The sequence below is a fragment of the Salmo trutta genome, chromosome 24 (genome assembly GCF_901001165.1).
Source record: "Salmo trutta chromosome 24, fSalTru1.1, whole genome shotgun sequence".
In the NCBI taxonomy this organism is placed as follows: domain Eukaryota; kingdom Metazoa; phylum Chordata; class Actinopteri; order Salmoniformes; family Salmonidae; genus Salmo; species Salmo trutta.
Genome location: NC_042980.1, coordinates 15678730 through 15694683, shown reverse-complemented (window position 1 = coordinate 15694683; position 15954 = coordinate 15678730). Strand labels below are relative to the sequence as shown.

General features: G+C 42.1%; 2 protein-coding genes across 3 annotated transcripts; both read right to left on the bottom strand.

The window, feature by feature from the left end:
• Positions 1–70: 70 nt before the first annotated feature.
• Positions 71–6563, bottom strand: LOC115160800 (NADH-ubiquinone oxidoreductase 75 kDa subunit, mitochondrial). Its single transcript, XM_029711224.1, has 19 exons — positions 6451–6563; positions 5819–5895; positions 5354–5448; positions 5121–5228; positions 4934–5010; positions 4750–4831; positions 4459–4589; positions 3697–3882; positions 3447–3581; positions 3242–3356; positions 2735–2880; positions 2508–2636; positions 2188–2317; positions 1930–2090; positions 1664–1818; positions 1349–1524; positions 1127–1261; positions 821–893; positions 71–741 (listed from the first exon to the last, which is right to left on the bottom strand). The coding sequence occupies exons 1-19, from the start codon at positions 6462–6464 to the stop codon at positions 650–652; spliced, it is 2217 nt and encodes a 738-aa protein (XP_029567084.1). The 5' UTR covers positions 6465–6563; the 3' UTR covers positions 71–649.
• Positions 6564–10607: 4044 nt separating this feature from the next.
• On the bottom strand, positions 10608–15910 carry cmklr2 (chemerin chemokine-like receptor 2). 2 transcript variants are annotated; one of them, XM_029711219.1, is made up of 3 exons: positions 15816–15910; positions 12293–12409; positions 10608–12050 (listed from the first exon to the last, which is right to left on the bottom strand). In XM_029711219.1, exon 3 carries the CDS (start codon positions 12014–12016, stop codon positions 10934–10936), a length of 1083 nt encoding a protein of 360 aa, XP_029567079.1. In that variant the 5' UTR covers positions 12017–12050; positions 12293–12409; positions 15816–15910; the 3' UTR covers positions 10608–10933. The 2 variants fall into 2 exon arrangements, with proteins under 2 accessions (XP_029567079.1, XP_029567078.1); XM_029711218.1 differs by lacking the exon at positions 15816–15910 and adding an exon at positions 12993–13201.
• Positions 15911–15954: the final 44 nt, after the last annotated feature.

Sequence of the window (15954 nt, the reverse complement as noted above, 5' to 3'; positions counted from 1 at the left end):
CTATTCAGCCTCTATCTCCAAAAATTAAGAAGAGTTTGTGCTTTACTATTGGATTACTAATGAAGAAAAATAGATTTATTACATTTATTCTTGTATACATTATCTACAAAGCAGCGTATTCTCAATCATTGGGGAAAATACAATCTATACACAATTCACAGTGGTACGGTAATATACATAGAGGAAATAAATGATCTAGGCCGTTGTCAGCTGGAAGACTGAAAGGTGCTTGTACTGCATTTGGTCATTAAGGGTATGAGGAAGTTGTGTGTGTATACTATAGCCTAGGAAGTTGTGCGTGTAGGAAGTTGTGCGTATAGTTAGGAATGGAATAGGCATCTATTACAATAACTTTACTGCATAATAAATATGTTTCTATGGATGTGCCACAGCTGTTGTTATAGTGAGAATTGTATTAGGTACTGCATCTATTGCATTGACTTTACGACATACAAAAATATATGAATGTAGGTGTGCAAATTATTTCTATAGGTGTGTGAGAGTTGAACAGGCATCTATTACAATGACACTGTACGGCATATAGATACATGTCTATGGATATATGTAGGCCTAATGGTTATTTCTGTAAGTATGTGAGAGTTGGATAGACATGTTACATTTAGAAAGGAATGACCCTGAAAACAGAGCTTTAGCATATGGATGGTTCCTCTATAGCTTGGGCTCCTTCTGTTACAGCCTTCACACACTTAGCCATTGTCTGGGAGGCTCTGCTGATAGGATCTGTGGAGAAGTGAGAGATTTTAACACAACATTCACATACAGTAGTAAAGAAAAGACAGAGTCAGTAGGCCTGTCTCACCTGTCATGTAAAAGTCTCGAACAGTGAGCTGTGGAGGAACCAGAGGCTCTGTGAGGATGGTCTGATTCACAGCCTGAGGGAGAAGACAGAGACCATTAGTTTACAACCTAACTAACCATAGGGAGCAGACACGAGGCACGAGAGTGTGTTAAAAAAATGTAAAAATAACATGTTCATAGGAAAGGTTTTCCTCAGGCCAACTATTTTTCCTACTTCTTAAGAAGAACACTAACAATATTCTTTAGGGAGTTCCAGGGAAGACAGAGGCGTTTGTGTGGGTGTATTATATATAGTGTTACAACTGACCTTGGCAAGTTCATTTGCCTGCTTAAAATAGTTAGCCTCCTCCACGTCATCATAGCGCACCAGGTTGGGTGAAACCTCTGCCAATCTGTCACGCACCTCATCCATGGTCTCATAGGGCAGTGTCAGTCCAGCAAGCTATAGAAAAACATCAACACAGTTAAGTCATGAAATTGCCACTGAACACATTCACTGACTGATAAGTGCAGTGAACCAGTAGTTTGCCTCAGATATGGCGCGGATGATCTTCCAGTCCTCCCTGGCCATGCCTGGAGCAGTCACAGCCAGCCTAGTCTGTTGGGCGCGCCCCTCAGTGTTCACATAGGTGCTACATTTCTCTGTGTACGCTGCTCCAGGGAGAATGATGTCAGCCATCGTTGCCCCAGCGTCTCCATGGTGCCCTGTGTAGAGTTATGGAACAAAAACGACATTCAGTCTGGCGCAAGACTCACTTAAAGATCATGGATATTATTGTTGAAATTCTGCACACCAAAGAATGGTGTTATGTCTGGTGTTATGTTGTGGAGGAGCTTTGCTGACCCTGATAAATGATGAAGCTGTCCTTTGCCAGGTCTTGGCGGGTGATGCAGCCAGCATCGGCCCCAAGGAGGAACAGGACTTTGGGCGGATTCTTCCTGATGGCCTCCACGCCTGGCTTGTACCCAAGATCCAACGCAGCTACTTGACTGGCCACCCTGTAGTAAGAAACAGACCAAAAAAATAAATAGGGAATTTGCTGTGAAAACTAATAAAAACAAATTCTACATCAATCTAAATGTGAGATCAAGTACAGTAGTAGTTATTACCTGTGAAGCACATTGAGAACCTTCCAGCTTTCCTCCACTCCACTGCTGACACGGGCATTCTGAGCAATGGTAGACACTGCTGCGTGTATTGCGCCCCCATCCTCTCTCTGCAGGGAACCACTGCCCAACACCACTACAGGACGCTTTGCCTTGGCAAGAACCTGGGAAAGAGATTTCAAATAACTGTTGATGTAGCAAATTCTCAATGACAGCACTTAGTGGCCGACCATGAGAGATCTGTAAATAATACATGACTACCTTAGAGAAGGAGTGGGTCCCAGCGGCTATTTCCTGCAGGACCTTAGCAGACTCTCCAAGATGATCGTATGTGTAGGTCAAGTCCACCTCCTGCCCCACCAAGGCTACCTGCAGCTCGTTATGTAGCCAACTACCCAGGGTACAAAATGAAGCATGCATACCAGTCATCTCAATGGTGTAAACACCTTTCAGATTTATAGTTTCCACTTAAAGAGAGTGCGTAAATCAGGAGCTGGATGCTGCACACAGCTCTGACCGTTTACATGCTAATTGAGATGCCAGTGATTGTTGTCAGCACTTAAATCCCATCCCAGCTATACCTCTTCCTGATGCGTGCGTTGAAAAGTGGTGCCTCATAGCGTGGGTTGGTGCCAACTAGGAGCAGCAAATCAGCCTCTTCAATGCCAGCGATGCGGGAATTCAGTAGGTAGTTGGAGCGCAGGTCAGAACTATAGTAAATACAACCCAAATCAGGAATGTTCCACTGAGGTCTTATCTTAACTAGCTCTGTACCACTGTATTCCCCTCAGGCTCAGCCTTGCCTTACCCAGCCCCAGCCATGGGGAAGATCTCCTCAGTACATAGGCTGTCACTATTCAAGCGGTTCAGCATGTCTTTCAGGGCGATTAGAGCCTCTGCATCCACCATCCCTCCTACAATGGCCGCTACACTGGTGCCTTGGGCTCCTTGCAACTGCAAAAGTAAACACTGATGTAATAGGCTACTCGTGTCCACACACCATTTAAAAGACCTGCACACAAACACAAGAACATCAACATGGAAATGCATGAATCACAACAGATCATGCTACATCTCAGGTCATGAGACACTGTGGATAAACTGTTCTCTCTTTGTTTATAAACATTTAAAAAATAGTTTTTAATTTAACTTTTATTTAACTAGGCATGTCAGTTAAGAACAAATTCTTATTTACAATGACGGCCTACACCGGCCAAACCCAGACGACGCTGGGCCAATTGTGCGCCGCCCACATAACATGGAGGAAGGTCCGACTGTAAACAGAAACGTTCAATATGCCACAAATATCACATACCACCCCAGCCACTCTAGTCAACACATCCTCCCAGGAAGTGGCCACCAGCTGTCCAGACGCATCCTTCACCATGGGCTGAGTGAGGCGCTGCCGCTTCAGCCCATCGTAGGCAAACCTGCCATCGAGGGAGAGAATGAGTTCACTGTTAATTCAGACAGACAAGGCAAAGCAGTGTGGATTTGACCTGAGCTGGTCCTCAGCTTACCTGGTCTTATCTGAGATCCACTCCTCATTGATGTCCTCGTGGAGACGGGGCAGAATCCTCATGACCTCACCACCTCGGGTGCTCACCACGATGTTGCTGCCCACCGCATCCAGCACGTCAATGGATTCAGTCTTCCTGTGAGGAGAGAAAGGTTAGTTGATAACCAACAAGGTCTATATACTACTACTTGGATTCCATTTCAAGAGCTGGCCTGTATTGTATTCAAAACAACATACTGTTATGCACATACCTGGTCTCCCAGGGACGGGAAGTGAAGGCATACGGCTTGGAAGTCAGTGCTCCCACAGGGCATATGTCAATTACATTCCCAGACAGCTCCGACATGAACATCTTCTCCACATAAGTGCCAATTTGCAAGTCATTGCCCCTTCCAGTGGTTCCCAGATCCTCCACACCTGCAATCTCACTGGCAAAGCTGCAAAGATGGAAAACATTATTTAGCATATAGATATCAGTCCCCTTTTGAAATGTTATTTATTTTATTTATTTTCCCGTTATTTTACCAGGTAAGTTGACTGAGAACACATTCTCATTTACAGCAACGACCTGGGGAAAAGGGATGAATGAGCCAATTGTAAGCTGGGGATGATTAGACAGCCGTGATGGTATGAGTGCCAGATTGGGAATTTAGCCAGGACACCGGGGTTAACACCCCTACTCTTACGATAAGTGCAATGGGATCTTTAATGACCTCAGAGAGTCAGGACACCCGTTTAACGTCCCATCCGAAAGACGGCACCCTACACAGGGCATTGGGATATTTTTTTTAGACCAGAGGAAAGAGTGCCTCCTACTGGCCCTCCAATACCACTTCCAGCAGCATCTGGTCTCCCATCCAGGGACTGACCAGGACCAACCCTGCTTAGCATCAGAAGCAAGCCAGCAGTTGGATGCAGGGTGGCATGCTGCTGGCAAGTAATTATTAGCAATAAGGTGTTGCCTTCTATAATTAATCCTTCCAAGGTGGACCATGACTACTAGTCTGACTCACCGGACACATCGGGTGCACTGGATACAGCGGGTCATGATGGTCTTGATGAGGGGACCAATGTTCTTGTCCTCCACAGCTCTCTTGCTCTCCAAGAAGCGGCTCCGGTCACTGCCAAACTGCATGGACTGGTCCTGCAGTCAGCACACAATGGCAAAAACATGTTACTTTCACAAGTCCAATGCCAAAAACCTCATTACCAGTTCCTTCCACTTGATGAATCATCATCATCATTACTATCCTCTTCAAGAGGAGATTTAGAAGTTCTAGGAAACAACGATGACATATTTTTACCTGAAGGTCACATTCTCCCCCCTGGTCACAGATTGGGCAATCTAAAGGGTGATTGGCCAACAGGAACTCCATCACACCCTCTCTACCAGAAGAGGGTAAAAAGAAAATGCTATAGTACCGGTGATGATTACCAAATAAGAAGGTAATGCAAAGGGATGATGTGTTTGCAGGTGATTCTTCCTACCTTGCTTTCCTTGTTTTGTCAGAGTCAGTTAAAATGTTCCAACCCTTCATGACTGGCATGGCACATGCTGCCACTGGCTGTAAAGAGATGTGCATGTGTCGATGTTAGAATAAGAGTGTACACCATAAACAAGGGTACAAGTACATGCCAGCCAATTTAAAAGCTTCAATAGCCCATAAGAATATACCTTTGGAGCTTTCTCAATCTCCACGAGACACATCCGACAGTTCCCTGCAACTGACAGGCGCTCATGGTAACAGAAGCGAGGAATCTGCACTCCCACCTTTTCACATGCCTAAAACAAGATATCAAAAGTCTAAAGTAATTGCCAAAGCAGTTACTCTGTATAAACATTCAACAAGACATTATATTCTAGAGTCAAGTATTTGTCAAATATCAGTGATTAGAGCCCCCCGCTACCTGCAGCACTGTGGTTCCTGGTTCCACCATGAGTGGCTTCCCATCCACAAATACCTCCACTAGGTTACTGGCTGCTGCTGTAGCTGCGTTGTGAACTATAAACACATACATTTTGTCTTAAACACAGTTTACATCCTTGTATATCAAAAACCACCCTCCATCTTACTCTTTGTATTTCACACAATGGCATAGACTTTACTATCCCAATTTCAAATTGAACTAATGAATTATGTAGTGCGCCATCACAATTTTACCAAACCACCTGCACTAAATTGAGCAGATCGGATATCACCATTCCAGCCAAGGCCTGGCAATTCTGTTATCCTGCAGATAATCCGTGAGCAGAATAAAGTAACAAGGACAACATGGGCACATGTGCCATACGAATTGTTCACCTCTTATTTCTTCATGTATAATAACATATCATGATATTATTAATACTGTTGGTAAATTTATGAGGCCTACCATTTTTTGTGATTGCCACGCTCCCTGTAGAGTGAGCGACTCCGAGAGCGCGACTCACCGCAGGTAGACGCAACATGCTGAAAACGAAAATATCTACAGGTAAAATAGCTAAGTAAAAATGTAATTTCATCAACTTTACTTGCCATTTAGAAAGTGCAATCACTTCCATATTAGCAAGCAGCATCACCTGATATGTGTATAAAGATTGCTTGTGTGTTCAGACATATGCTAAGTACGCAAGTGATGCATTTGGCATTAACCCGTCTCTCCTTAGATTAGACAGGAATAAAAAGATTAACGTTAGCTGTGCAAATGGCTAGCTAACGTTAGCTACAAGGTAATCATTCGCATATTTATTTGTAAAGCTACATAGCAGTTGCGTATTTATGATAAGAAAACAACAGCTTGCAAATGCATAGCTGCTATCCCTGACAACATTGATCCTTTATTTTACTATGGCCATGACCCATCTATACTAAACCGCTAACGTTAGCTATCTATTTTTACAACCGTCGCACTTCGTGGTGCTTTGTCCTAAACTAGTCATGATGGATTTCAAACCACCTTCAAATATCACATTCCTCTTATAATTTTAAACTGTAAACACGAGAGCAGTCATTGCAAGTCCTTACCTTGCCACTAGCATCAGCAGTAACCCAATGGACACCACTGACTGCGCACTTTCTCTATTCAAATTGCGACACGATTTGGTAATTCCCGTAATATATGCCGCGTTCAAAACAACTGGGAACTCGGAGTTCTCCGACTTCAGTGCGTTCAAGACAACTGGGTACACGGAAAAAAGTGCTCCGACTGGGAAAAATCGTTTTGAACGGTCATCCAACTAGGATTTCCAAGTTGGAAACTCGTGCATCTTTCAAGAGCATCGACATTCCAACCTGAAGAAAACCGACGTCATGCTTTGACCTCGTTCTTTTCCAAATTGCCAGTTGTCTTGAAAGCATCATCTTAATGTAGCCTAATAATGTTGCCTAATAATGTTGCCATCTAGTCAATACATTACCATATCTCAAAGGGGATGCATTCAGTACCTATAACGTGAAGAAAGCCTCTCAACAATAAACATTGTTGCTATCATGTTGTTGTCATGTTGTGTTGCTACCATGCTATGTTGTTGTCTTAGGTCTCTCATTATGTAGTGTTGTCTCTCTTGTCGTGATGTGTGTTTTGTCCTATATTTTTATAGGAGGCCTTTTGCCTTGTGGTAGGCCATCATTGTAAATTTGAATTTGTTCTTAACTGACTTGTAGAGTTAAATAAAGGTTAAATAAAAATAAATAAATACAAATCAATGATATGAGTATTTTCCAATCTGTAAATTAGTAGAAGCTGAACTACTAGTCTTTTATAAATCTGTAATTAGTAGTAAACTAGTCTACTGATTTCTTTGCATGTGATGTGAGAATTTCAGACATTCTCCCTGGCTGAGCAATTCATTTCCATCCATGACATGCAACTGGATTTGCTTCACTGAGATGCAATTGACCATAAAATGGCTTTTCATTCCTATCTCTATTCAGTTTAAATCCCCAATTAGGTGTCCAAAAATCCCAATCTGGTTTTATTCATTCCAGATTGTTTTTCAACAACACCCCTCATTTGCCTAATAAATTAATCTGAATCAAATGTCAATAGCCCACTATTCCAAGTGTTGTGTCAAGGTATTGGCAGAGGAAATGGGGTGATTAATACAACAATGTAACAGTTGACGTTTCCTCGGGCCATGGTTCCAGATGTGGACCACATTACCCAACCAGTCTCAACTCATCTGGGTTTGTTTACCAATAACATTTACATTGAAGACAACGGAACTGAACTTCAGGAAGACAGCAGTTAGCATTAAGTGATATATTGGAAATCCACATATTTGAGAGTGGAGAGTGGCAACACACTCTCTAGCTATAATTGAATGCGTATTAGATGTTCACGTCTTCTTGTGTATTCTTCTTTGATCAACTATGCATGTGGTATGTTTATTCCATCCTCAGTGTACTCTAACCTTAATGAGGTTACAGGCAATATCCTGTTAGTTCCCTGGAGATTGAGCACCACTCTATATAGCAGCATTCCTGGCACTGCTTCCTTATAACAGATCCAATAAATATTTAAACACACTACCAATAAAGATAAGGGATTGGATTTATTGTGTATTCCTTTGACTCAAATATATTAGAATTAACAAATAAATTGCATTTCAAATTTCCCTCATAGATTACAAATTCCCACACAGTGAAAGCAATGTGAACACTATTTGAAAATGTAATGTAAACATAGGTGATTTATTTATAGACTTAATATAATATGAGAAGGAAATAAAGGCCAAATAGAATTTGGCTCTTGTGTACACCAGCCATACACTCGAAAAAATGCTGGGATAAAAACCCAAGGTCAGATCAGAAAACTGGAGGCGTGGCTTAGTAGGGGCGTGGATTTTATATAGCTATTTTTGGCCACCCACGAGAGTAAATGTAATTCCGGTTAATCTGTTCTGTTGTATTGTGTGTACATCTTCAGGTTGAGTAGTGACACTTTTGTAGCTTAATAAATGAAGTTGTTCAAGTGCTGATGCATATCCCAATGTTGGGATAGTTAAATAATGTTATTAATTTCATATTCAAATATGTAATGTGCAAAAATATTAAAGGAATGTCTTTATTATAAGTGTACCAAACATAACATGATGAACAGGAATGACATTTACTCTCATGAAAGCCATGCCTCTTGAAAATAACCTACAGATTACATTAAAAAGACACATCTGCTGAGTCAACCCAGCATGGAAGTGAATAGTCCCTGTGCCCAAGAAAGCGAAGGTAACCTGCCTAATTGACTACCGCCCCGTAGCACTCATGTCGGCCATGAAGTGCTTTGAAAGGCTGGTCATGGCACACATCAACCCCATCATCCTGGAAACCTTAGACCCACTCCAATTCACATAATGCCCCAACAGTTCCACAGATGACGCAATCTCACTTGCACTCCACACTGCCCTTTCCCACCTGGACAAAAGGAACACCTATGTGAGAATACTGTTCATTGACTACATCCCAGCGTTCAACACCATAGTGCCCACAAAGCTCATCACTAAACTAAGGACTCTGGGACTAAACACCTCCCTCTGCAGATGGATCCTGGATGTCCTGATGGGCCACCCCCAGATGATAAGGGTAGGCAACAACACATCTACCACTCAGATCCTCAACACGGGGGCCCCTCAGGGGTGCGTGCTTAGTCCTCTCCTGCACTCCCTGTTCACCCACGATTACATGGCCAAGCACGACTCTAACACCATCATTAAGTTTGCTGACGACACAAGAGTGGTAGGCCTGATCATAGGTAACGATGAGACAGCCTATAGGGAGGAGGTCAGAGACCTGACCGTGTGGTGCAAGGACAACAACCTCTCCCTCAACCTGATCAAGACAAGGGAGATGATTGTGGACTACAGGAAAAGGAGGACCGAGCACGCCCTTATTCCCATCGATGGGGCTGTAGTGGAGTGGGTCGAGAGTTTCAAGTTTCTTGGTGTCCACATCACCAACAAACTATCATGGTCCAAACACACCAAGACAGTCGTGAAGAGGGCACGACAACAACACCACAACGACAACAGCAGACTGAAAAGATTTGGCATGTGTTCCTAGATCCTCAAAAATTTCTACAGCTGCACCATCAAGAGCATCCTGACTGGTTGCATCACCGGCTGGTATGGCAACTGTTCGGCATCCAACCGTAAGGTGCTAAAGAGGGTAGTGCGTTTGGCCCTGTACATGACCGGGGCCAAGCTTCCTGCCATCCTGAACCTATATACTGGGAGGTGTCAGAGGAAAGCCCAAAATATTGTTAAAGACTCCAGTCACCCAAGTCATAGACAGTTCTCTCTGTTACCGCATGGCAAGCGGTACCGGGCGCCAAGTCTAGGTCCAAAAGGCTCCTTAACAGCTTCTAAATCAAATGGCCACCCGGAATATTTACATTGACCCCCCTTTGTTTTACACTGCTGCTACTTGCTGTTTATTACCTATGCATAGTCACTTTACCCCTACCTACATGAACAAATTACCTTGACTAACCTGTACCCCTGCACATTGACTTGGTACCGGTACACCCTGTATATAGCCTTGTTATTGTTATTTTATTGTGAGTGAGCCTTTCATTGTGAGTAAGCCTTTCACGGTAAGGTCTACACCTGTTGTATTCTGTGCATGTGACAAATTAAATTTGATTTGAAAAGTGTCAGTGCTCAACCTTAACAGCAGATGACAAGAAAACAGAACAGATTAACCGGAATGACATTTGCCCTCACAGGTGGCCAAAAATAACTATCTAAAAACCACACCCCTACTAAGCCACCCCTCCAGTCTTCTGGTTTGACCCGGTGGATCATAGCTCAATAACCCAGCATCAACAACCCAACCTTTCTCTTTTAAAGAAAACAATGGGTTGTTTGTGACCCAACTGGCTGGGTCAAAATAACCCAACATGTGTTCTGTCCAATATTTACCCAAATTGGGATGTTTATAACCCAGCATTTTTTATAGTGTATAATAACAAAGAATACTATAACAGGAAATTATCTTAGAAAGGAAAACATACCTTTTCAATGTAATATATTCCTAAGGGAAAGATAAGGCCTACTGAGATTTGCAAATTCCCATCAGGGTTAAACTTGGATTTGTTTAAAGATCGAAATCTAAATACAAAGTGTTTATGAAAATGGTTGATCTGCTTCTAATAATTCCTGTTCCAGAGGCTGTGGGGATGGTTGTTTTTGGGGTAATTAGGATCATATTATTTTTTTCAAATCATTAAAGTTACTTATTTTTTCCTGTGCAAGTTATACTTTTAGTGCATGACTTTACTCAGGTTTTCCACTGAGGGCAATTTACAGTCAACAGAAGTTGGCACTCTGAGTAATTGCTGCTTGGAAATATCCAACTGAAACAACTAGCAGAAATGTTACACTGAAGTAGAATAGAAAATAAGTCACATCTGGTAAAATAATGGTCAGGCTGGCTCTCAAAGTTTAAATAGCAGCTCTTGTTCATTTCTGCTTTACAGGTAACTGTGGGTTTAGGAGGTACTGCATTATAATCATACAGTTGATGATTCTGTGGGCTCCTCTGGTGGAGTGATGTCTGAAGGACTGATGTCTGCTACAGTCACTGATTCAGTTGCAGAGATGGACTGGCTGAGCTCCCGCAGATAACTCTTTGTGATGTCCAGACACGAGCGCTTCAGGAGCTGGCGAACCTTCTTGCCCACCAACATGTAGAGGAGAGGGTTGACACAGCTGTTGAAAAAGGCTAAGCTAGTAGCAAGAGGAAAGCCTGTCTTCAGAACAGTATGTAGAAACATTGAAGAGTGCATGGAAAGCTCCATTAAACTAAAGGTATGGAACGGTGCCCAGCAGAAAAAGAAGGCCAGAATAACAGCGGAAACTGTTTTAGAGAAGCTGGATAGGCGCACAGAATCTTCAGACTGGTGGACTTTGATTGCCAGGAGAATTCCAGTCACGCAGATGGCACTGAAGGGCAGTAAGAAGCCCACTGCTGTACGAACGGCCACCAGCGTAATATGTCTCACAGCAGCTGAATGCCCATCCTGGACATTGAAATTGTTGAAGCACACCACCCTGCCATGTATGCGCATAGTGTCACGGAATATCAGAGTAGGGAGGCTCAGTAGAGCAGACACCCCCCACACACAGCCACATACGATCCAGGCTCGCCGTATAGTGCGACACCTCTGAGACCAGCTAAGGTGGACCAATGAGACATACCTGTCTAGACTGAGAATCATGAGGAAGAGCACACTGGCATACATGTTCATCACAGACACAAACGAGTTGAGTTTACACATGACCAGCCCAAAGGACCAGTGGAAGTCTCGAAGAACGTAGTCGATGGAGAAGGGCAAAAAGAGCACAAACACAAAATCTGCGATAGCCATGTTCAGCAACCATATACTGTTCACTGTCCGTTTGCTTTTAAATGCCGTCACCCATATGACTATTCCATTTCCAGTGACACCGAGCACGAAGGAAATACTATATATGATAACTGATATGATGTGCATAGCCTCCTTCTGAGAGTATCCACCCTTGACTTCTTCGAAGTCTCCATACTCCAGATAATCGTAGGTGTAATTGTCATAGTCTTCCGAGGATTCTTCCATTACTGCAGCGCTACTACCTTTGTAAGCAGAGGTCCTGTAAGAAAGAAAAAGCAATAAGAGTCACTCCTTCAATATGTGTAATTTGTTTTGTCAGTTAAAATGTAAGTTGCATTAAGTTGCTCTTGTACTTCTGTAGTAACCCTGTAATTACTCATGTTGATAACATGTTAACACAATGTTTCTAATTACCGTGTACAATACAACATGGAGATGTTCTGCAAAAGAGATACTGTTGTCATTAATAGCCCATTATGTTTTTACAGCATGGCTTCTCACCTGGTACTGCAAATGTCCCTGCACTTCTTTTACACAAACTTTGCTTTTGTTAGTGTCCTGGTCACAGTTCCTCCAGTTGTTTTAAAACTGAGATTTAATTACAGCTGGGTCCTTATCCTGGAAAAGTGTCATCATTAGTGAGCCGACATGAAAAAGAGGGTAGGTGGAGTGCCCACACCCTTCACACACACACCCACAGCACGCACACACACGGTGTCACATTGTTAAATCATGGCTACATCCTGCTTATCTGTTTCTTCCGGGCCTCAAAGTAAACTTATGTGACCCCTAAACACAATAAATCTTCAGTACAAACGGACCTCCAACCCACAAAATTGCACACAACACAGTCTCTTCAGTCTAACTTTGGCCTTCAAGGTCTATGGTCAGATAAACTGAAGGCAACAGTAGTAAAACTCAAAAGCTAAAACACAATGACAACATCATTTAACTGTACGCAAAATATGTTTTGTTTTAAAAGAATTTGCCACATGATACAGTACTTGAGTTATGAAACTACTATTAACATATCCGTTCGTGATGTATGTTCTATATACATATAACTATTTAATAAGTAATGTTAAGGTCCGGCTGAATGATCAGAAAAAAACTGCATCTGATATTTTGCGATTGCTATGCATTTTCTTATGCGTTATCCAACACCCATGAAAGCCTCCTAGTCTACATACTGTATGCATACCTCCCTTGTCTATGTCCCGCCAACCGTCTCGGAGTCGAAATCACCCAAACGAAAACTTTCAGAGTTAAAGCAGCGTAAAATAGTTATGCTACCTCTATGGTAACTCTCAGTATTTTACAATTTGTCTCACTGAGTGCTAAGTTTCATTGAAATTCCAAACTCCATCCCTATGTTATTACTGGGGTTGGAGTATCGTTTATGTTCGAGTATCCTCGTTAGAGTCTGTGCGTAAACCCGTTACACCGTAATAAATACTGGAGAGTTGGGTCGGTGTCCAAGTGGGCGCGTCCACTGACTCATCACTTGCACTGTATAGGAATGAAGAAAACTTGTGGTCCTGGAATGGGGAGGAAAGGAATGCCTTGTTTAAGAGAATAATCGCTAAATGACTTGTATTAAACATTACATTATTTATAGAATAGATCAGGACAGATTATTTGACTGGTTGACCACTGGCAATTCAATCTCAGAAGTTCCAATCACCAGTAAGCCTATAGTAAGCATGATTTACTGCAGTGTATGGTATTTAGAAAGAACATCAGGAAAATATACAGAGCAAGTCTAAATCAATAACACAAAAACGTCAGGTTTAGAGTAACGTGGTCTTCAAGAATCCATTGTATTGCATTCATTTATTGTTTTTACAATGTCTGAGCATATATGATTATCATCTTGTGCAGATATTAGATTTGATGTCAAGTTTAAGTTAGGAAATTTAAATCCTCCTCATACCAAAAAAACCCTGCAAATGAAATCCCACAAAGAAGTAATTCATGTGAAAAACTGCTTACTTTAACCAGTCTTTGCCTCTTAAAATAACAAAACAGGCTTTTCTCTTTATCTCTGCCAAGCACCCTAGCTGACCATCCCACTGCGGCCCATTTAACCCAGAGGGAGGAGCTGTCAGATCCTGCAGGGCCGATAGGGGGACAGTGTGTGTGTGTGTAAAATACTGAGAGTGTATCTGTTTGTGTTTGTGTGTGTGTGTGCGCACGCTTGGGCACCAATCATAGATTTGATCAAGAGGCCTACCAGTCGTGCCAGGCACACATGAGTAGTCCTGACAAACAATCCTCCCGGAGGACACTAAGTGCTAAGGAGGGCCTTACTGGAAGGATGGACAGCAATAGCCTATGGCAGCAAAATGCAGAGATGGTGCTCTCTAAAATGCCTACATTTAAGGGTATTTGTAAAAAGAGGGTAGGGCCTACCTTCACACACTCTAGTTGTAAGAGCAACCCCTCATAGGGATAAAGTAAAGCAATGAATGTGACCATTTTAGTATTTCTCACCCTATGTAATTACACACGGTTGGATACATTATTTGAACTGGACACACTGGACACTACCTTAAAATCATGATTGAAGTGCAGCTCTCTGTGTGAATTTTATTGACTGCTTAAAAGAGTGTGATGGACATGAAATCTGGAGGTGCCATGTGTTATGCAAAGGATACGCAAAGCTTTATCAAATATTTAAAACACAGCAACGCAGCCTTAGTGAAGCAGACATACTCTCCCACTAGCTCCGATAGTAACTAGGATCTGTCTTGGGCAATTTTGTGTGGTCTTTATGTGATATAGATCCTATCTGTATCACACAGAATTGCCCAAGACAGATCCTATTGCTGTAAAAAGTGGGACGGCACTTTTTCATCTGAAGTCATTTTTCTGATTGGTATGATCCAAATTTAAGCTTTGCTCAGTTCAACTTATTTTATTCTATTTGTCTGAAATCAAATAAAGAATTTGAAAGATCAATGTGATTTTTTGAATTGAATGAAACGCCTCATCTGCATTCGCATTGCATATGGTGGGTGCAATTTAGCAATGGCAGCCTATCATAAGAGTTAAGAGTTGGAGGCGTGGTCTATGGGGGGGGGGGGGGGGGGCGTGGCTTTACGTTTGTTATTTTTGGCCACCCGTGAGAGTGAATGTCATTCCAGAAAAATTGTTCAGTTTTTTTTCTTGATTATAAGTTCAGTTTATATTTGTGTATTGTAATACTAAAGATCATGGAAAGGTTACTGTTTTGAGTTTAGACAGAGATAAACACTGTCACCATTTGTAAAGAAAGTGTTTGGAGTCATTATTTCATGTTATGGAACCAACTTAATATCTTCATTAACAGGAAATGTATTTAATTACTTGTAACCTACTTTAAGAAATGTGGATAGGTAATTCTGAAGTGTATAATGAACTTCAGTATAACTGGTTGTATAGTATATTGTACAGTATATTGTATGTATGCTAACTCATAGTTATTTTTTGGTTGATCCACAGAGTAATTTATTACAGTGTACCTCATTTAGGTTAGTCTATAGCAGGGTTTCCAAAACTGGGCCCGAGGGACCTCAAGGAATGGACATTTTGGTTTTTGCCCGATCACTACACAGCTGATTCAAATAATCAAGTAATCATCAAGTTTTGATCATTTGAACCAGCTGTGTAGTGTTAGGGCAAAAAACAAAGCGGGCACCCCTTGGAGTCCCAAGGACTGAGTTTGGGAAATGCTGGTCTATAGACTTTGGTCAAGCAGGTAGCCTATTGGGCCAGTTACCAAAAGGTCGCTGGTTTAAATTACCGAGCCGACTAGGTGAATAATCTGTTGATGTGCCCTTGAGCAAGGCACTTAACCCTGATTGTTCCTGTAAGTTGCTCTGGAGAGCATCTGCTAAATGACTAAAATATTAATGTCAACAACACTCCCACTCATTTTGCTGCATTCTAATAGACTAACATTTTTTAAGGGAAAGCCAAGATGATTGACAAAACAATTAAATAATTCCCATCAAAATAGCTCTCCAACTGTTGTGACGCTTACCAATTTGAGTTTAGACAGAGATAAACACTGTGGTGCAGTAAGCAGATGACCCCGGCTCTCTTCTCTGTGAAAATCACCTGCATGTAGGCTACTTTAAGGCTCATGCACGAGCCTGTGCTATGTGCGCGCGGGCAAAGGG

Bases quoted from the DNA above. Each gene is read 5' to 3' on its own strand.
- LOC115160800 (XM_029711224.1), bottom strand. The intron at 2,318-2,507 runs GTATAGCTGGGA...TACCCTGGGTAG, and splicing joins AACGCACGCATCAGGAAGAG to TTGGCTACATAACGAGCTGC. The intron at 1,819-1,929 runs GTAATAACTACT...TTCTTACTACAG, and splicing joins GTTCTCAATGTGCTTCACAG to GGTGGCCAGTCAAGTAGCTG.
- cmklr2 (XM_029711219.1), bottom strand. From the start codon at position 12,016: ATGGAAGAATCCTCGGAAGACTATGACAATTACACCTACGATTATCTG.